The 21883-nt window shown below is 39.3% G+C and overlaps 2 protein-coding genes across 2 annotated transcripts in view; one reads left to right on the top strand and one right to left on the bottom strand.

The window, feature by feature from the left end:
- LOC311232023 (PRELI domain-containing protein 1, mitochondrial-like) overlaps positions 1-14932 on the bottom strand; it is a 33497-nt gene extending 18565 nt beyond the window's left edge. The window contains exons 1-3 of the mRNA XM_084318687.1: positions 14849-14932; positions 13233-13428; positions 8999-9224 (exon numbers count right to left, since the gene is read on the bottom strand). Of these exons, the coding sequence (XP_084174813.1) occupies positions 8999-9224; positions 13233-13324 (318 nt within the window). The 5' untranslated portion in view covers positions 13325-13428; positions 14849-14932. The remainder of the gene's footprint in view (positions 1-8998; positions 9225-13232; positions 13429-14848) is intronic.
- Positions 14933-16773: 1841 nt separating this feature from the next.
- ndufb6 (NADH:ubiquinone oxidoreductase subunit B) lies at positions 16774-20805 on the top strand. Its single transcript, XM_084318512.1, has 4 exons — positions 16774-17047; positions 17580-17672; positions 19375-19419; positions 20654-20805. The coding sequence occupies exons 1-4, from the start codon at positions 16868-16870 to the stop codon at positions 20717-20719; spliced, it is 384 nt and encodes a 127-aa protein (XP_084174638.1). The 5' UTR covers positions 16774-16867; the 3' UTR covers positions 20720-20805.
- Positions 20806-21883: the final 1078 nt, after the last annotated feature.

Consider the following 21883-nt stretch of genomic DNA (forward strand, 5'->3'; position numbering starts at 1 on the left):
GGACTTCTCTGTTCTTAATTTTCCTGTTTTTGGATTTCTCTGTTTTTTATATTTGTTCCCTTTGGATTTAGGTTTAACAAAAAAAAACAATACAAAATTGAATGGATTTAAAAATAATAATAATTCAGTTCAGTTCAATGCAGTTCAACTGCCAGTGCAGTGCAATAACTAAATAATAATTAAATAGTTAAATAATACAAAATAATAATTTGTTTAAAATAAAATCAGAAAAAAACTCAAATGTAATTTCTTTCAAAGAGATGTCATTTACAGGTTCATGCTTCTCCCCATCTCTGGCTGACATCACCATTGTGATACATGATGGTTAGGCGCTTTGTGTTTTCCTCAGTGAGGGATTCTTTTGTCGGTCAGCAGCGTTTTGTACTTGCTGAAGCTTCTCTCTGTATAATATTTTTTTAAGTTTAAATATCAACATTATCTGGCCATCCTCAGTAAATACTATCAAACTCCTCTGACCTCATCTGGTCTTTCCAAAGACAAGAGATGGGATGGGGGCACACGCTCGCGTGCGCACACACACACACACACACATGCACACACACACACACACACACACACACACACACACACACACACACACACACACACACACACACACACACACACACACACACACTGTATTCTGCGGCCCACGTAGACCGTGCAGCGCCACCGCTATAGAGTCGTAGTGAAGATTGATTTATATGAAAACCGATTTATGTATAATTTAAGCAAATTCCACGCCATTCCGCGATAATTCTGAATTCCGTGTTAATATCTCAATTCCGTGAAATCCTCCATGAATAACCTTTTGACCCCAACCATCTCCTATAACTTCAAAAGCCAGCGCTGATGTGGGAAGTGTGTTCCTTCCTGATCACTCTGACATGCAACCCAGGAGAGAGACGAGTGACCAAACATCCCCAGATTTCACTCATTAATACATCAAGTGTCCGAGTGGACTTTTGAATAAAAACAAGTTGTATGCATGTTGCAGTCTTTCCAAGTTTGAGGTACTGTCTACAGGCTGAGCTGACGCCATTCACTTCATTGTGTGTTGTATTAAGACTGTGAGCATCTGACCATGACACTGTTCATATTATTTGCACAATTGCACTTTTTTTTTCTAATTTAGTATATATAATCTAATACAATCCTGCACAATTGTACAGCCCTGTCCTATATTCTATTCTAATTCCAATTTTGTTTAAATATTCCATTTAATTTTATTCTACTTTAACTCTTTCAGTGCCACGCCTGGTTTTCCGTTTTACCGCTTGAATGCCACCATCGGGGCCAATGTTAACGTTAATATCGCCTAATCTATGTTTTAAATTATGGCTATGTGTCTAATCTGCCCATCGCATTATCAAAGACTATTTTCCAGTCAGTGCTGTGAAGGCAGATTGTTTTTTTATCGCGTCGTTTCCGTTTCAGAGCAGTTAGAAAAGCCCCCGTTTTGATATAAAAAACAGCTCATTCTGGAGCATTCTATGAAAATCGTCTTTTAGTGGAATATTCCACAACGTTGATATTCGTCGGCCTTTTTATGAATCGTTTTCAAATAAACGCTAGATGATCAATATTATACGTGCACGCAAGCACATTACGGCCGCGCACTGATAATCGCTCCGTTGATTTCCTCACAGACTTTTACAGTGAAACCGAAAGAAGACATTTCACAAAACAGCTTATAACTTCATCAAACTTACTCCGATTATCCTACCACTGATAACAAGAGTCCTTACCTGACATCAGATGGTATCCAACTGGTATATTCCAATTCCTGATCACCATTCGAAAAAATCGATACGTGTATGGATCCAACGCGACACTGTAGATCTCCATGATCCGCGGGGACCTGAGGCTCCAGAATGAACTGTGGTAACCCCGGCTGGATCAGTGAACTGGAAAATGTGGAGTACCGGATTTTTTTCCCCATTCATTTTCATTGAGTCCATTCCAAAATCACTTATGTCATCTGGGAGACGACAGGGGGCGCTTTTTTCCACAGTGATCACCGGCGCAGCTCGGCTATACTCGGGTAGGCTCGGGTGATGCAATCATTTTTCAGATCGCAAAAAAATAATAATAATAATAATTCTGAGAAATCTCGTGAGTGGCACGCAACCACCTATAAAAAAACCCGAGAAATCTTGTGAGTGGCACTGAAAGAGTTAATTGTCTGTTGATGCACCAAACGACCAAGACAGATTCCTTGTATGTACAAGCTTACTTGGCAATAAAGACCTTTCTGATTCCGATTCTGATTCTAATGATAAAAACGGTGTATCCCATTCTGAAGGACCCACCTGACGGACTCAACAAAGCTAACGTTATCATTAAAGGTAGAAACTGTAACAGCTACCTCTAGGCAAGAGAGCCCCGCTTGGTATTGCACTTTTTCTTTTTTTCAGTTATTCTTTTTGTCTGATGTGTGGATTGGATTTCAGCGGGTATAGGGGGAGGGGTTGCTATTGCTGGCCACACCTCAGGCTCTGCCAAGAGAGGTCTGGAGAAATTCACACATTATACCAATTAAAAACTTTTAAAGTCAACAAAGCATGATACCAAATGGGGCTCTTTTGCCTAGAGGTCGCTGTTTGGCGGCATTACAGATTCTTGACTTTTCTCTACATGTATTCACAATATGTATTGCCATTCAATGTTATTGAAGACTTATTGTGACAGATAAGTACTTATCATTACTTCCCCTAACCATTTGGTCATGCATTTCTTCATTACCACAGCCTCTACAGATGCATTTTGCAATGTATTTTTTTTATTTGCTTCAAGTGCAATGATCCTGCTAAATATCAGAAGCCTAATCCAGAAACTAGACTATGCGAATACATTCATTTTACAATCTGACCCTGATACCCTTGTCCTAAGTGAGTCATGGCTTAAGAAAAGCATTGTTGATTCAGATGTAGCTGTAATGGGCTACAATCTGTACAGGGTGGATCGAGCTGGGAGGGGGGTGGAGTGGTCGTATATGTCAAAGCGAGTTTATCGTTCATTCAGTCTCCATGCCAAAAGAAATTAAATTGATTGGTCTTTATTGTAATAGGTGTATATAGACCCCCAGCTGCTGGCACAGAAACTGTAGACACTTTAGCAAACCTCATTTCTCGTTGATTGTGAACTATTAGTGGTGGGAGATTTTTCGGGCTTGCTTTCAAACAACTCAGAAACAGATGTACCACAGCTATGAGAAAGGCTAAATCAGATTACTATTTAGATTTAATTACAAGTTCCTACACAAACCCAGCTCAGTTTTGGAAGGCAGTTCACTTAAAGAAAACAAGACCTCTAAATAATTCACTACCCGCTCATATTAAGTGTTGACGATTTACACTTAGTCCCGTGGATCACATCCCTCAATTCCTGTAATTACAGAGCAATTGACATATTTTTTATCTTTCTATCTCAACAGGAAGATTTCCCAGTGTCTGGAAATTTGCTCATGTGATCCCGTTGCATAAAGGTGGTGTTAGAGATGATTTAAATAAATTACCGTCCTATCTCCAACTTATCCTGCTGGAGTCTTTAGTGAATAATCAACTTAAGTCCTTTCTCTCAAAATCACTCTGTAGTACTAAGCCCACACCAATCTGGGCTCAGAGCCAACCATAGCACAGCCATCTCTAGTTACTAATGACATAATATTGGCTTTAGACAAGAAAAAACACTGTGCTGCGCTCTTTATTGCTTATATGTCAAAAGCTTTTGATACCGTCGATCACCATTTATTAAAAAGATTAGCTATTGGTTTGGATAGAAATACATGTGATTCAGTGATTGGTTCTAATAACTAAAGGTATGCCACAGGTAGAACTGCCGCGGTATTGATGTTTTCCTTACTGCACAAATTTGCGAAATATTTCCTACTGCGGCAGTAACCGCAAAATAAATAATAATAAATAAAGTTTGAATGCATTTTTTTTTATTTTTTTTTAGTAGTCTATTCTTTATAGCATATAAGTGTTATATAATTATACTTGTAGTTGTATTATCTGCGAGACATCGCCACCACGCAACAAGTCAAAATGCTTGCTATCTGCAAACAGTTCCAGCCTCCACTGTCTGTGTCAAATCACATTCAGCATTGCCATCTTCCCAGTGTTGTTATGAAGCATGATAGCTAATTAGCCAATGTTCAGCTGCAAAAACGAATAATGTCAATTATGTTATAAGACATTGATATCAAGAGCTATCTGTAGCTACTGCTAGCCGGCTAGATGACGTTAGACAATGCATCATGTATTAAATAAAGTGAACTATTTAGTTTACTGGGTCATTTCGTTGTGATCTAATAGTGATCTAACGTTAGCTACCTATGCTAACGGAGGTCTCATGCTGGCGCATCCCTATCATTCTTAAACTGAAATGCGCATTTGTTGATATCAGGAGCTATCAGTAGCTAGCCAGTTAGACAACGCCTCATCATGTATTAAACTAAAAATAGTTGACTGTGTAGTTTTGTTTAAACAGTAACGTTAGCTCGGTAGCTCACGAGCGATAGCTAGTTAGCCAACGCTAGCCAGGGCCCTGTTTCTCGTACCTGGTTCAACTAAGTCGATCAAGATGTCATTATCCAGATTCAGTTAACCCGATGTTCGAAGCCGGGATTTTCCTGTTCCTCGAAGGTGGATTCAGTCTCGTTAACTCGATTCAGACTTGAGACTCAGGCTAAGTGCGCGCGGCCGCTTTAGGTGAAAAGCCAGCACGTATCGATGGCAGAGATCCTGATTCTCTAACGGCATTGATTGATTAATTGATTTAAGACTTTATTGACAGATTGCAATACGGCTCAATCGCCTCGCCGACAAGTTAAATGCGTTATCTATAGGCTAATTCTAAGTCCCTCATTACCTCAATCAATCAGATTATATTTCTTTAAACTTGCCTGCTGGATTGAATAATCAAATGAGATCTTGCTAGCGAAAATAATTTGTTAAACTGTTATACAAAATTACGATACGGCTCTCTTACCCATTGATTGATGTATAGTCGATCTTTAACTTATCTCCAATGTGGTCTAACGGGTTGTTCTTTTGACTTTCACGCAGACGACCGGGGTTCGAGACCCTAGTCTTTTCCTTCTTTTTGCAATATAGGAATAATTCAATTTGGTGCACGTTGAGAGCTATATAAAGAATGACATCCTCAATGCATGTAGATTTATAATATTTTAACTTAAAACCAGGCTACTTTGGCGTATAATCATTAATATTATATTCAAAAAAATTATATTGGAAACACAGGGTTTTGAACACCGGTCACTGGGTTGGCAGGCTTGAGCACTACCGCTGCGCCACTGGACCAGATGGGATAAATTCATTGTTTATACATTAATGAACGAGAGACCCGTGTTTAGAATATTCTTTATTTTGAATGAAGTTTTATTTCTTTATCCTCATTCATTAATGTGACGTCAACGGCTCATTCAATTTCTCAAATCCGTCAAACAGCGCATCTCATCAGACATCTTAATCCCAGTTACAATTAAAATAACCACGTCATAATGTGTACATCGCACCGAGCGAGCGCCACGGTATATATAACGTGCATTATTTAGGACAAAGTGAATTTAGTATCAGCATTTTGGGTCTATTTTACATTTCAAAAGCCCCCTCTGGAAGAATGGAGCACAAAAACGTAATTCAGAATGGTATAATGCAGATCGTAGACTGTGGGAATAATTTCAGGAAACGGGCTGTCACTTTTTTGCGGGGGCGTGGCGATGGTTCAGGCTAACTTGAACTTAAACTCTGCTTTCGACCAGGCTCAAACTTTTGGATCTGTTGTCATGGTGATTTGGAAAATCCAGGTACGGGGAACCGGAAAGTCCGGCTAACTCAGTTATCCAGTTAAAGTTATCCGGCTAACTCAGTTATCCAGGTACGAGGAACGGGGCCCAGCACTTGCGAAATGAATACCAAACTGATTATATCAGACGTTGATATCAGGAGCTATCAGTAGCTAGATAACACTAGACAACGTGTCGCCTCATGTATTAAACAAAAGTGAATAGATGACTGGGCCATTTTGTTTAATGCTTGTTAAATGTTGAAAGAGGAGCTCTGAGGACGGTGCCCATGCACTCGAGAGTTTGTTGACGATATGCCACGGGTCTGGGAGGGGCAAGACGGTCAGCAGAGTGTGGCTGTGAGAGAAAAAAAATCCTCCGTCCCCGTTTGTGATGCGGTATTCAGCTTAACGCTGCGGTGGCCGTGATGTAACAGCGATACCGCGGTAATGCGGTAATCGCGGCAGCTCTAGCCACAGGGTTCAATTCTAGGTCCTGTCATCTTTACTATTTATATTAATGATATTGTGTCTTTGCTGAATGGTTGTCAAGCCCATCTGTATGCAGATGATACTGTTGTGTATTGTATTGTATTGCTGACTCTGTAAAATTGGCCACTGAGAATTTACAACTTGCCTTTATTATCCTTCAGAAAGCTCTTATTGAACTTAAATTGGTTCTTAATGATAGTAAAACTAGATTTATGTCATTTTCTAGAGACAGAAATATTGAATATGATGGTGTACACATATCTAGTCTACCATAAGTGGTTCTAGCATTGAGAGTCACTGAATATAAATATCTTGGTGTGTGGCTCGATGAGACATTTACATTTAAATTCCATGTGGACAATCTTGCCTCCAAGTTAAGACAGAAAATTGGCTTCCTATACAGAAACAAAACCAGCCTTCCTTTGATTAGTAGGAAGAGAGTTGTCGAAGCAGTTTTTTTTTATCAGTCTTGGACTATAGTGATGTAATTTATAGGCATGCTGCATCATCAACCCTTAAATCCTTGGACTCTGTCCATCACTCTGCCCTCAGATTCATCACTAATGATAAATACGACACTCATCACTGTGTCCTTTATGAGAAAGTTGGTTGGCCCTTGCAACGAACACTGGTATTTGTTCATTTTTAAGGCCCTTATTGGTAAGCTACCTCCTTACTGTATATCACATCATTATTGGAATGGAATTTTGGAACGTATGGAACCTGTTCTAGTGACTGGCTGGTCCTTTAGGTCCAGTTTGCTCGGGAACATGGTAAATCTGCATTTCGTTATGATGCCCAACAGTTAGGGCTGGGCGATAAAACGATAATTATCGCGATATATTTTAATAATCGATATTGATTGATAAAAAAGAAATATCAATAAAATGTCATTATTATTTTTTTTTTTTTTTTACCTGCAAGAGGGCAGTTTTAAAACCAGAGACAGTGGACAGACTTGTCTTTCTTGCCTGAAACTTAAAGTAATGGCTTTGCTTGTCCAAATGACAATACTGACCAAATTGAGATTTATTTTCCTCTTGTCCATTTATTTTGTTTGCTTTCTAATTTAAAATACAGTTTGAAACCGTCTGTACACAGTAGGCTATGTGTGCTAGCAGAGCTAGTCTCCAGTCGCGAGTCATGGTGCACATGTGCGGTGGTTTGTCCACCAAAAGATAGAAAAAGAAAATAGCAGAGCCAGAACTATTCAACTCCCCTGGAGCCACAGCCAGCAGAGAAGCCTGTTTACTTTCGCTTTCAAACCAGATGCAGCCTGAGAACTGGAGTGTGAGGGGCTGTAACACTAAAGATGGCGGCAATGACAAAGAATTGCTGCAAAATAAACATACATCTGTTGTTTAAAAAAAAAAGGAAAAAAATAAGTACATTTTTTTCTTTTCTTTTTTAAATCGAGTGATATGATAACATTATCATATCGTTATCGTGATATCGTTTTTGGCCATATCGCCCAGCCCTACCAACAGTCCTTAAAGCTTGAGATTCTCCCCTCTGTTGCAGAGTTTAAAACAATGACTTTGATCAATCGTGTTTTAATGATTTTATTAATAATTTCTGTATGTACTCAATGTGACTGTAAATGAGGGACATTTGCGCTAATTACGATTAATCACAGCCCATGGTCCGCGGTCACGACCCAGTACACAGCGTCCTCTGTGAGAACATGAGTGCTGATGGAGACATAAACTCACAGGCAGGTCATTCCGGCAGCCAGTGGACTCTCTTTTCTGTTATATTAAAACAATGCTCTTATTCTGCAGCCTTTAGGCAAAAGAGCCCAGCTTGGTAGTACACTTTGTTTAGGTCTGATGTGTGGGTTGGAATTGAGAGGGGATGGGGGCGAGTTTGCTATTGTTGACCACATGTCAGGCTCTGCCAAGAGAAGTCTGGAGAAATCCACAGTATAATATGTTACTAAATTCCAACCCACATCAGATCATAGCAAAAAATGGAATGAAAGAGCAATACTAAACAGGGTTATTTTGCCTAGAGGTCGTTATTTGGGGGCATTACAGATTGTACCTTTAAAGTGCTTTTGGGGAGTGATAGGTTGGCTTAACTAGAAGAGAATGTCGACCCAACTTGTCACTGAAATGCTCCAAAGGTCGATTCAACTTGATGTGATATTGTGTGATTAATATATTTTTTTTTATCATTTGATAGCTCTAATTAAAAATAATAATAAATGGAGGTTTAGAGCACAAATTGTTCTTGAACTAGGGCTGGGTATCGTTTGAAAACGTTCGACACTAGTGCCAATACCGATACATGGGATTCAATACAGATACCTGGCTGGGATTCAATACAGATACCAAAACATACTTTTTTCCGATACCTTACTTTGCCGAGTTATGTGCGTCATGTGTGCTGAGTGAGCCAATCGTGGCTTTGTTACATTTTGGATGATTTTGGGTTGTGGTTGATCAGAAGAAATGTTATACCTTGGAACAAACATGCTTATTGGTTCACTGACACCGATGAAATTAACTACTTAGGTGTCGAAATGTGTGTATCATTCAATACCAAATTTCGTTACCACAGCATTTTTCAATACCCAATAGTATTGAAGCAATTCGGTCAATACCATAAAAGTTAAAATGTTCAATACCAAGCCCTAATTATAACTAATCAGTATTGCACAGTTTGCACACAGTGACACCAGAGGAGAGCTCACCATGAGCGTTACGTGGTTGAGGTTCCAGGTATAGGTGATCAGGCTCCGGGTGATAGGGTCCACAATAGAGTCCTCCATGATGTAAACAGAACGGGACATGTTGGAGGAGAAGATCCTCTCTGCCCAACGCGGTAACCGATTGGTCTTGGTGAGGAGACGCCTAGAGAGGAGCTGATGGTCCGCGGTCACCACCCGGTACACAACGTCCTCTGTGAGAACATGAGTGCTGATGGGAGACATAAACACACAGGCAGGTCATTCAGGCAGCAAGTCTGCTCTCTTTTCTGTTATATTAAAACAATTGGCCTCAGGTGGGTTGAATGATGAATCCCACTCATTCTTAAACTGAAATGCGTGTTCTCGTTCATCACATTTGCATACAGACACGCCCCGCCAGCTCCTTCTAAGGCGAATGAGGCGTGTGCAAAACATGGGTCTGCATGAGCTTGATCCCCGTATTCAACAGGTAGCACTGGAGCGCTTTGCGACGGATCAAAATTAGATCAGATTCAAATGTATTGTCATCATACAGCACCTATAGCTATATACACACACACACGCGCACTGTATACATGCACAATTTATTGTTTTACTGAACGACTGCACGCTTGTCAAGAGCCAATCGGCAGGTTCGGAAATACCGGACCTGTCATCTATCTCTCTGAAAGGTCCCTGTGGCTAAAACCCAGTGTGCTCAGAACTTGTAGGTGTGGAGGCACAGGATTTGACCGGCGTGTGTTGTGTCTGAGTTGAGTCTCCAGAGTATTGCATACATCTAAAAGAACAGCTCTGGGCAATCTGAAATGGTTAAGGTAAGCAAAGCAGCCACCCATCTGGCTCTGCAAATAGATCTAGACGATCTCTAAATATGCGTTCTATGCATACGGCCTGGGCGGCCAGAGCATCTAACTGTTCTAACAGCAATATATAATCCATTTCAGAAGCAGAACGCACACAATAAGTTATAATAATAATAATAATAATAATAATAATAATAATAATAATAATAATAATAATAATAATAATAATAATAATAATAATAATAATAATTTAAACGTTCTGGGTTTTTTAAGTCGTATTTGGGGGCAATTGACGAATGGGTAAGAGTTTCTTATCTGGGTAAGAGTGCTCTCGACCACTCTTAGAATTTGTTCTTGCCTAAGAGAAAAGCAAACATAATCCTTGCTGAATCCCAGGTAAGAACAAAATAAGAAAAAATGCTAGTTAAGAACAAAATAAGAGGAAATCTGTTCTTATATTGCTTCGTGAATGAGGCCCAATGCTCTTAATATTCTCAGAATCAGAAATGTCTTTATTGCCAAGTAACCTTGCACATACAATGTGTCTTGTTCTTTTGGTGCATCAACATTAACAGACAATTAAAAGTAGAATAAAATTAAATGGAATATATAAACTAAATAAAGATACAATATAATATATAATATATTCTGGCGCCAGTCAGCTCTCTTTTCGGTTATATTCAAAGCAATGCTCTTATTCTGGCAGCCAATCGGTGTTGCGGCAGTCAACATTATTATGAAAGAGCAAAACATCCATTTGGGATATCTGTGAAATATGTAGGACTTTAATTTATATGCAATTTCTGATATCAAAGGGGCTGACTTCAAGGACTATACTGGTCTAAATCAGAATCCGCAGAATGAGCCTTTATTTGTCATTGTATAGCATACAACAAAATTGTACTTGCCACTCTAATGGTGCATAAAATAGAATACGGTAGAATACATACCGTAATACATACATAAAATCACACGACACAGATCAAAACAGAAGTAGTCTATACATATAGTTAAAAAGACTAAAAACTGGGTATAAAAATAATAGAATGTCAATATTGCACATAATTGTAAAGTGCAAGGTAGCCAGGTGTATAGCAGCATAATGGTTCTCGGCGTCTTTACATGTTCATATTGAGTGTGCAAATTGCTTTGGGGAAGAAACTGCCTCGGAGTCTGGAGGTGCGTGTTTTGGCTGAACCTGTAACGGCTGCCAGAGGGCAACAGTTCAAAGAGGTGGTGAGCGGGGTCAATCTTTAGTGATGTTGGTGGCTCTGCTGAGGTAGCGTGTGATGGCAATGTCCTCCAGAGAGGGCAGTGAGCAGCTGGTGATCCTCTCTGTTGTTTTCACCACTTTAAATATGACTTTTAGCGGGTTTACTAATCTGCACTAGTGTTGGCAAAAATATCGAAAAATCGATACATATCGATTCTGAATATTTAAAACGGTTTCAATACTCCGAAATATCGATATTTTATTATTCATAATAAAAATAAAAATAAATAAAAAAAATATTTGTATAAGGAAGTTCAAGTTGCATTGTTTATTTCAATACCTGTAATAGTACAGTAGTCCACACACACACACACACACACACACACACACACACACACACACACACACACACACACACACACACACACACACACACACACACGTGCATTCAGTTAAGTTGGAATATGACTGTAATACAAACAGTTCAGTTTGTCAGGTACATGCAACACATATTACAGTGTTTACACCTGTCTGCTTGAGAAAATACCATGTTCTGCAATAAAAATTATTGAAGTGAGATGAACAGTTATTTTTAAATGTGTGATCTAAAGATAAACAAAAGGTTTTAAAAGTGTTATATTTATCTTCTTATAGTACCAGAGAGAAGCTGAGGAGAATCAACCAGCAACAAAAGCAAGATTTATTAAAAAAAATTTAATAAAATATCTTTCCAGTATCGTGACAACACTAATCTGCACACATATTTTATATACTCCTTGGTTTACATCGGCAAACTCACTTGCGCATCAAAAGCATGACCAACTACCAGCATGTTAGCATGACCACCAGGGTACCAGCATGTTAGCATGACCACCAGGGTACCAGCATGTTAGCATGACCAGGGTACCAGCATGTTAGCATGACCAGGGTACCAGCATGTTAGCATGACCAGGGCACCAACATCTTAGCATGACCACCAGGGTACCAACATGTTAGCATGACCAGGGTACCAACATGTTAGCATGACCAGGGTACCAGCATGTTAGCATGACCAGGGTACCAGCATGTTAGCATGACCAGGGTACCAGCATGTTAGCATGACCACCAGGGTACCAGCATGTTAGCATGACCAGGGTACCAGCATGTTAGCATGACCAGGGTACCAGCATGTTAGCATGACCAGGGCACCAACATGTTAGCATGACCACCAGGGTACCAACATGTTAGCATGACCAGGGTACCAACATGTTAGCATGACCAGGGTACCAGCATGTTAGCATGACCAGGAACCAGCATGTTAGCATGACCAGGGTACCAGCATGTTAGCATGACCAGGGTACCAGCATGTTAGCATGACCAGGGTACCAGCATGTTAGCATGACCAGGGCACCAGCATGTTAGCATAACCAGGGCACCAGCATGTTAGCATGACCAGGGCACCAGCATGTTAGCATGACCAGGGTACCAGCATGTTAGCATGACCAGGGTACCAGCATGTTAGCATGACCAGGGTACCAGCATGTTAGCATGACCAGGGTACCAACATGTTAGCATGACCAGGGTACCAGCATGTTAGCATGGCCACCAGGGTACCAGCATGTTAGCATGACCAGGGCACCAACATGTTAGCATGACCACCAGGGTACCAACATGTTAGCATGACCAGGGTACCAACATGTTAGCATGACCAGGGTACCAGCATGTTAGCATGACCAGGGTACCAGCATGTTAGCATGACCAGGGGATACATGTAAAGTAAGTTTATCACCATACAATACCATCAGAGTCTTAGGTAGAATCTGTCATGCCGCCAAATAACGACCTCTAGGCAAAAGAGCCCTGCGTAGTACCATACAATATCACAATTACTTATTTACACTGCTTATTTTTACATTTCTACTGTACTATAATTGTATTGCCTATATTTATGCCCATAAGTCCTGTCCGCCCCTCCACCATGCTGCTATGATGCCTGAATTTTCCCAAGGGGATCAATAAAGGAATATCAGTTATCTTAAACTGGTATGGTCAAAGTGGAGTTCTCTCTTGAAATCAAGTCACTTTTCTTGGCATCGGACTTCAGTATTGGGACATTTCTCATTATGTACAACACCCAGTTTTAGCCTGGTATGACGATCTGCATATATGTGACAGCAGTACACATCCTAATATGGCCTATATACTGACCACAATGTGATTGAAGACCATTAACATACTATACCTGAATGGGTTGGGGTACCTCTGCCAGAATGCAGAGACGACATGGTCCCACGTACTCCTAATATCAGTGGCATTAGTGAAATACTTGGCCATTCTTCAGTCACCGGTGTGCAGGATGTTCTGAGGCCCTTTCTGTGACTAAAGAAGATGGTGTACAACCGGGTGCTGCTGACTCCATCCAACATTCAGGTGCAGCCCTGCCAATGCAGAAACAGATCATATAATATCAGACACCGGTTCTGTGCAGCCTAATGAAGATGGAAGCAGGTTTAAAATGTGAGCTTAAAAGGTACAAATCTGTAATACAGCCAAACAACGGCCTCTAGGCAAAAGAGCCCAGCTTGGTATTACACTTTGTTTAAGGTCTGATGTGTGGGTTGGAATTGAGAGGGGATGGGGGCGAGTTTGCTATTGTTGACCATGCATGTCAGGCTCTGCCAAGAGAAGTCTGGAAAAATCCACAGTATTATGTTACTAAATTCCAACCCTCAGACCAAAGCAAAAAATATAATCAAAGTGCAATACTAAACGGGTCTCTTTTGCCTAGAGGTCGTTATTCGGTGACATTACAGATTGTACCTTTAAAGTGCTCTTGGGGAGTGATAGGTTGGCTTAACAAGAGAATGTCGACCCAACTTGTATTGTGCACAAGTCACTGAAATGCCCCCAAAGGTCGCTTAAACTTGTGATATTGTGTGATTCATAATTTTATATAGTTTGATAGCCCTAATTAAAAATAATAATAAATATAAAAAATATTTAAATACAGGTTTACACAGCACAAATTGTTATTAGAACTAGGGCTGGGTATCGTTTGAAAACCTTCGATACCGGTGCCAATACTGATAGAATAGAATAGAATAGAATCTTTATTGTCATTGTTGGTACAACGAAATTGAGTTTGGAGCATCACCACTGGCATACAAACATACTGAATATAGCATGTGCAAAATAATAATATGCTAATATAATATCAATGTCCCAATGTCCTCAATAATAATAATAATAATAATAATAATAATAATAATAATAATAATAATAATAATAATAATAATATAACATCAATGTCCCAAGTGCAATAGTGCCAGTGCAATAAATAGTAGATAGTATAGTGACAGTATAATGATGTATAAAAGTCCATGTCCATGAGAATGTTAATTATTTCAGCATAATTCAGTAACTGTTATAATGTTGTTATAATGTTGCTATACATTCATGTTGAATGGTCTGCTGCTAAGATGAGACGCGTGTCAGTCACCTTGACTTACAATCACACAGTTCAGCGCGTGACTGCTAGTCAGGTAACATTACTGTACATACAGTATCCCTGCTTCTAGCTAATATTCATCCGGTGATTGAGGTTGAATGGGTAAGCAACTTAGCTGCAACTATTATTGCCTACCTCAAGTTTTGACACAGGGGGGTAAAGTCAAGTCATCGTTGGCACTTGGCTGGCTTAGAGGCTAGGTAAATTATGTCAGCAGCACTGACGTCAATTCCTCGATAACTAACGGCACTGTACCTCGTTATGCACACCGTTAATATCTCTTAGAAAGTTTTCATTAGCTGCTGCCGATAGTTATAAGTTATAACGATATAAGAGGGAAAACAACTTACCTGGTATTCTACCGAAACATTTAAGGAATGTTCACTGACTGACTGGATTGACTAGTAGCTCGACAGACCGCCCGTCATTATTTCCGTACTGTCCTTGATAGGAGTGCAGCACGTGACGTCACTGACGGCGAGCACGCGACTCGGAACAAGTTCCCACATGAATAATGGACTGGTAAAGATGCGGTAAAGATATGCCTCCTAAAGTGTGAAAACGGAAGTACAGGAAGTACCGGCTACAGGCTTTCCGGTTTCGACAAAACAATTATAGAAACGTGTGAAGTGCACAATATTTCCTCGTTAATGTACAGTAAATGTCAATATTGTCAATATTCCTATGTACAGTTTTGCTTGTACAGTTGTACAGGGAACCCTGATGTAAACAAGACGAAAGTCTTTCTCTGGTCTGCATCCCCTTAACAATTCTATGTATTGAGCCGTACTGTACTGTACCCATCAATCAATCAATCAATCAATCAATCAATCAATCAATCAATCAATCAATCAACCATCATGTTCACATCAAACCACATTTTCCACATTATGGGATCTTTCTTGGTTGGTTTATTTCTCCACCTAGTGGACACACCTTGGCATAACTATGGAATACATAACTTCTCTGGTTTGCATTCCATGTTGTATTATTATGTAAAAAGAACAAAGACGTAATACAACCCAAGAGTCGTTAACAACAATAACAACAACAACAACAACAACAACAACAACAACAACAACGACACACACACACGCACGCACAAACTACAATCATAACTAACAAGGTCCACAATATCATGTTTTTTTCACACCTACACAATCTGTTTCATTTGTTGCTTTGTTCTCTTTTTTTGTTTTGTTTGTTTGTTTGTTTGTTCCATCATGCAAATAAATAAAACCAAATCTATAAAATCGAATACTCAGAAACATTCAGCTCCCTGGAGGCCACCCACAACATTACATTGTGTTGCATGCAAGCTGTCTCTCAGCTAAATGGGAATCGGTATCCAATTATAACTGTTTGCAATTTGCATAGCTGGTAATTGCATGCATATATATATCTATGATTGGATTGCATGTCCCAAGTTCACTTCCCCATTGGATTGTGCATTATGGTCTTATCCCATTCATATTTTATAAAATGTTACATCAAATAAAAATCTCCAATTTGGGGGGGGGGGGGGGAACTGATGAGTAATGTTGGACTTCTCATCCTTAAGATTAAGAATGAGGCCTGACTTTAGGAGATGAAATTAAGGCCATCAACTCATCATCTGTGACACTTAATTAGCTCTAGCCAGTAGATGCTGTATGCCCAGCTCAAAACACACACATATAGCAGAGCAACTCTCTGGTCACAACATATAGCTACCTCCAGTGTGAATCTAAAATCTAAATCACCCCCTTGAGGTCATGTCCAAGGACAAAGTTATAGTCATGTTTTAGTTTTTTTAGGGGGTGTCTTTTATGAGAACACACAGGGTGAGGGTAGTGGGAGCTTGTTGCTGGAGCTGTTGCTTTTTAGAATTATTAATTTGTCTGGGAAAATCTTGGCCAGATAAGTAAATCATTATTGTTCTTGTGTTGAACAATGCACTTAATTCTGAACTGCTGGAGCTATTGGGATAGAGACAATTGTGTAAATATTTTTTTATTTGGTTATTCGAACATGTAAATACAAACAATATAAAATCAAACCAAATCATTAATCTCTATGAAATGGAAAAATAATAATAATAAACAAAAACTAAATGTACATGTTCGAAAAGAAACAAGATAATAATAATAATAATGATAATGTATCTCTTTCTCACTACGCTCCACATGCGTCAAATAGTGGGTGCAGTCCTGCTCCAATGCAGTAGATGCCGCTCTAATATTTTCCTAATGACATTTGTATATGTCCCGTTTCCTTTAAAGTCTTCTTCGTCGTTCTTGTACACACTCAGGTTGTTGTGTGTCCTCCATGGTGTCATTGCGGCTGTTGAGGTTGGATATCAAGGAGGAAATAAAGCATCTCTTTTCACAATGTCTGGTTACACAGCAGACGAGAAGCTCCGCTTCGATCAGATCGTGAAGCTCAGGAGGCAATGGTTGAAGGACCAGGAGCTCAGTCCCAGGGAGCCGGTGCTCCCAGCGAAACCTCTCGGAGCTGTCGCCAAATTCTGGGCTGGCTTTCTAGAACCGAAGACTCTGTGGAGGCTTTACGTGAGTTTTCTAAATAGCTAGCTCGCTCCGACCGTAGCACTAAACATAATAACAATAATAAAGTGTTACTTGATGTCTGTCTGTGCTGCTCCCTGTTATGATGAATTGAAAATAAATGGGGGACCCTGATGTAAACAAGACGAAAGTCTTTCTCTGGTCTGCCACCCCTTAACAATTGTGTGTATTGAGCTGTACTGTATTGTACCCATTCTGCAATCTGTTAAATAAAGTTTTCAATCAATCAATCTGAAGTGGCACTCCCCACAGGTAGAGGTAGTTAGGTTTTTCTATGTAGCCTACAATCTAGGGTGAGCTATTCTGCAGTAACTAAGCAACCTCCACTATTCCCCCCCCCCTTTTTTTTAAAATTATTTGTATGATCATTTCAATGAAATTATACTCATTAGTTATTTTGTAGGCCTTTCTATTACTTGGTTTCAGCAGCTTAGATCACGTATGTTATCATAGTCTTGATTCACTACTCATTATAAGTGATTTGTCTGCCTATTTAACATCATGTATATCTTTACAGACCTACAAAGCATACACAGGTGGAGTGTTCACGTTGACACGGATCCTGCTCCCTGCCTGGGCCATTCACTACTATGTGAAATACCATGTTGCTGTAAGTTCACTTAAAACACCGGACATTATAGGGGATACGATTGCGTTACTAACTAGAGGCAACTTTTTGGGCAACATGCTAGGACAATGTGCTTGCCCACAGGAAACTGAGACAGAGGGAAAACATATTCAGTATAATTTATCTTGGCAACAAGAAGTTGCCATGCAATCAGTGCAAACATGTTGAGATATAGTATAGGCTTCTCCAACGTTGCCCAAAACCACCCTAAAGGATTATGGAATTGACCTATCTCAAGGGAAGCAACAGTTGTGATTATTGGAGGATAAAAAAAAGGGCGGGTTTGAGATAGGCAGATTATATATCCTAATAATAGGGCACATTGTGCAACACTGTGTGGCCAAATGTGCTCGAAGAGATAATGTGAAATTCCCACATTTATTTGATACTATTCAAGTAGTATGGAATATGATACCAGTACAAAATACACAGGATATGATCACTGTTGTGGGTATGCTAATACATACATCCAGATAATATGCATTATTACTACTATATTAGGTAGGTAATAATGAAACATGCAGATAGGCCTATTTCACAGCAGACATGTTGCCATAGATTGGGTACAGAGCAGTATGTTACCATGGCTCTGGGTGGGTAAACACAACAACACACTTACCATAGATATTATGACATACATATTGACATATTATTCCATGTCTGTTTTTACCCATCTATGACGAGTCAAAATATATGTTGTGAAAAAGGCCTATCACAAAAAAGATATACTACATTAGTAGATTTTTCTCTCTCAAATGGGGGACCAAAAGGACTAGAACAATGATGAAGAGAAAAATACATGTTGCACACCATAGAAACATTCCCTCCATCTGTGGAAAAATACGTGTTGCACACCATAGAAACCTTCCCTCCACCTGCCGTGTTGATTTACAGGCCTCTTTACACCAGTTAGACTAAAAGAATACTTCCACACTTTTGGGCTTCTGAACGGCCTCTAAATGACTAACGGATGATATTCTGTTCTCTTTTGTTTTGTTTGTTTTTATATTGTTGTTGTTGTTATTATTATTATTATTATTATTATTATTATTATTATTATTATTATTGTTATTATTATGACAAGTTATTGAATAGCCATGCCAATTTATTTTGAGACTAGGGTTACAATTTTCTCCTATTTTTATATACTTATATTTTCTAAAACGTTATGCAATTCCCTATGGAACATGTTTATGAAATCCTGCTCCATATACTATCATTTTTATTTGACCAATAGTTCAGCAAAGAACCGTTGCCAAAACATTGGACAAATCAAATGTATTGCATATCTATATTATACAGGGGTGACAGTGGCTCAGGAGGTAGAGTGGTTTTAAAGGTTTAATCTGAAGGTTTGATTCCAGATCCTCCTCCCAGCAGCATGTTGAAGTGTCCTTGAGCAAGACACTTAACCCCTAACTGCTCCCAATGAGCAGGTTGTCATTTACATGGTTGCCTCCACTGTCTGTGGGTGAATGTGAAGCATAAGTTGTAAAGCGCTTTGGATAAAACGCTATATGAATGCAGTCTATTTAGTATTTACCATAGTGTTACATTGGTGTCAGTTCAGAATGGCATGGCATGTTCAGGCACAATAATTGTTTCTCTTAATCAATTACATTTTTAATGTTTCATCCATGCTTAGAATGATTCTATCTATAACAAAGTATTTAAATTTTTACAGAAAAGACCATTTGGACTTGTGGAATTGAAACCCAGACTATTTCCGGTAGGTACACCTCCTTCATGGAAAAATGTAGCTTCTTGAGCAATGAAATTAAAGAGTTGGGCAGGACAAGACACAATTCCCCCAACAGCAACCCAAGAGGAATTGCCCAAAAAAAAAAAAAAATTCTGGTCAGGCATGACCAGCAGTGCTAAATCTTCTCTGCAAACATGAAGTAGGCTTTACGTTTCACATATTCAAACTACGTAAAAGGCTACAGTCTAATCGTATCACTCTTGGTTGTCTTTATGTAAAACATGGGCAGCTACCTCTTTGTGAAAGTTACAGTTGGCCATTGAGGCGCGTACACGGGTACTTTTGAAAACTTAGCTTTTTCTATGCATTTTGGCCTTTTGTCCAACTGAAAAGTGACCTTTTTGAAAACCGAATTATAATTTGAATGATTAGTTCTAACAACTACTACAGTAAGAACTGCTTTACAAGCCTATGCCCTAACGGTCTACTGTTTGTAGATTTTGTTTGTGCTTACCAACTGATGTTGACTGTCGAAACTTATGATAAATAAGACTAGATTCCTGGTGATTCCACACATTTTATATATATATTTTTTTAAACTTTGACCAGTCACCTGGTTCTTTTAGTGTTTATCGCTTTTTCTTCGCATTCATACTTGGTCAAGTTCGACCGACAGAGCAGGCTGAAAGGGTTCAGATGGGGGGGAAAGACACTCTGGGAAAGGCACGGCTGCCGTCCGGGATTTGAACGCGCTCAGCCCCAGATCCGCGCGAGCGCGGTTGTCCACGGCGCTGAAATAGCACTCGCGGTACGTGGTGAGCTACTGGAGCTCCCCCACACATTTTATATTTATTGATTATCCACTTGATCTGTTTATTTATACCAGGGTAGACTAATACTCAGTATGAAGTATTGTACATTGTAGACTTAGATTAGCGGTTGACTTTGGATATAATATTTATATACTGGTGAGGCTGTACATTGTATTATTATTGAGTATCAGACCTGCATCTTTATTTTATCTTGTTCTTTACCTTTTATTATTATATCTTTATAGTTATTTCTATTACCCTGCCTGTTCCTCCTTTCTCCCGTGCTATGACTCCTGAATTTCCCCAAGGAGATGAATAAAGATACACCTTATCTACTGTTTTCCTCTCTCACACCACTAAGCTGCTCTCATTAACATCTACTGATTAGCTTAGATAGGCAGAGAAAAACACGGCGGAAACAGAGTACAATTGTCCTTTTTTGTGTTCAGGGCGACACTATTTTGGAGACGGGTGAAGTTATTCAAGATCTCCCTGAGAGTCACGGTCATCACTGAAGACGAAGAAGAAAGATTTCTATAATGTCTTGAATTCCTGTTGTAAAAACGATGTGTATAATTGTCATTAAAGTATTTACAAATAGGCCTATGTCAGCTGTTTCCTTTTTAACATATTTTTGAGAGAAAGCCAAAGATATTGCCAAATAGGCCGGTGACATCCAGACAATGGCCCAAAATTTGTAAAATCGAAGATCCTGACTTTGTCTGAATTGTCAGCCCATTTATTTTAGAAATGTTTGAAAATGAGCAAAATTGGGCTTCTGTAAAATGGCAGGCCCCGGTTAGTAATTGCCTACACCACCGAAAAGTAATGACACCATGATAAGAGAAAAATATTCTACATTATGCTTTGAGAATAAATTCGAACATTTGAGATTCAACCAAAAGTAACAGTTTGAAAAATACAGATTAAAGTAGACATTTTGTGAATGAAGTTGACATTCTGTTGTCATCAGCCCAACTAGGCCATCAAATGGGTAACTGTCCATACAAAACTCAAAAGTACCATAGGAGAAATATGGGAACGCAATGAATCCTTGGTGAATCTTTGGTGATAATAAACCAGCGATGTTTGAAACGGCAACACTTGTTGGTTGGAGTGATCATTAGTAGACATTACAATATCTGGGTGCATCACCTCTGTACTAGTACGCCAGACGTACCGGACAACCTCATCACTGTGGGTCAGCCCTTGCCCCCCTCCCCTCCGCGTGTATATTTTCCCTAACGGAGTTGCACTTCCGCGTTCGGTTTGCGCGATCTGATTGGCCACTGACAGGTTTTTTCAGCGCCAATCATGTTACTCCTAACAAACTGGTTAAGCTTGGCGACTATCGAAGTGAATGAATTAATGAAAACTTTATTTAACAGATTGCAGAATGGGTACAATACAGTACGGCTCAATACACACAATTGTTAAGGATGCAGACCAGAGAAAGACGTTTGTCTTGTTTCACATCAGGGTCCCCCATTTTCAATTAATATCGACATTTATGACATACACAACATACATGACATTTATGGCATAGGGACATACAGGTATTTAGTACTGGTACATTTGTGACATAAACGGTATTCAAATATACAGTACTGTGACAGATATTGCGATTGCGATTAAATTTGCGATTATAATTTAAAAAAAAACAGCCCCACAGAGGTTTA

This window comes from Notolepis coatsorum, assembly GCF_963971535.1.
Source record: "Notolepis coatsorum genome assembly, chromosome: 7".
Classification (NCBI taxonomy): Eukaryota; Metazoa; Chordata; class Actinopteri; order Aulopiformes; family Paralepididae; genus Notolepis; species Notolepis coatsorum.

Excerpts from the sequence above, each read along its gene's own strand:
- ndufb6 (XM_084318512.1), top strand. The coding sequence starts at position 16,868 with ATGTCTGGTTACACAGCAGACGAGAAGCTCCGCTTCGATCAGATCGTG. Across the intron at positions 17,673-19,374 it reads ATGTGAAATACCATGTTGCT|AAAAGACCATTTGGACTTGT; the intron begins GTAAGTTCACTT and ends AAATTTTTACAG. Across the intron at positions 19,420-20,653 it reads TGAAACCCAGACTATTTCCG|GGCGACACTATTTTGGAGAC; the intron begins GTAGGTACACCT and ends TTTTGTGTTCAG.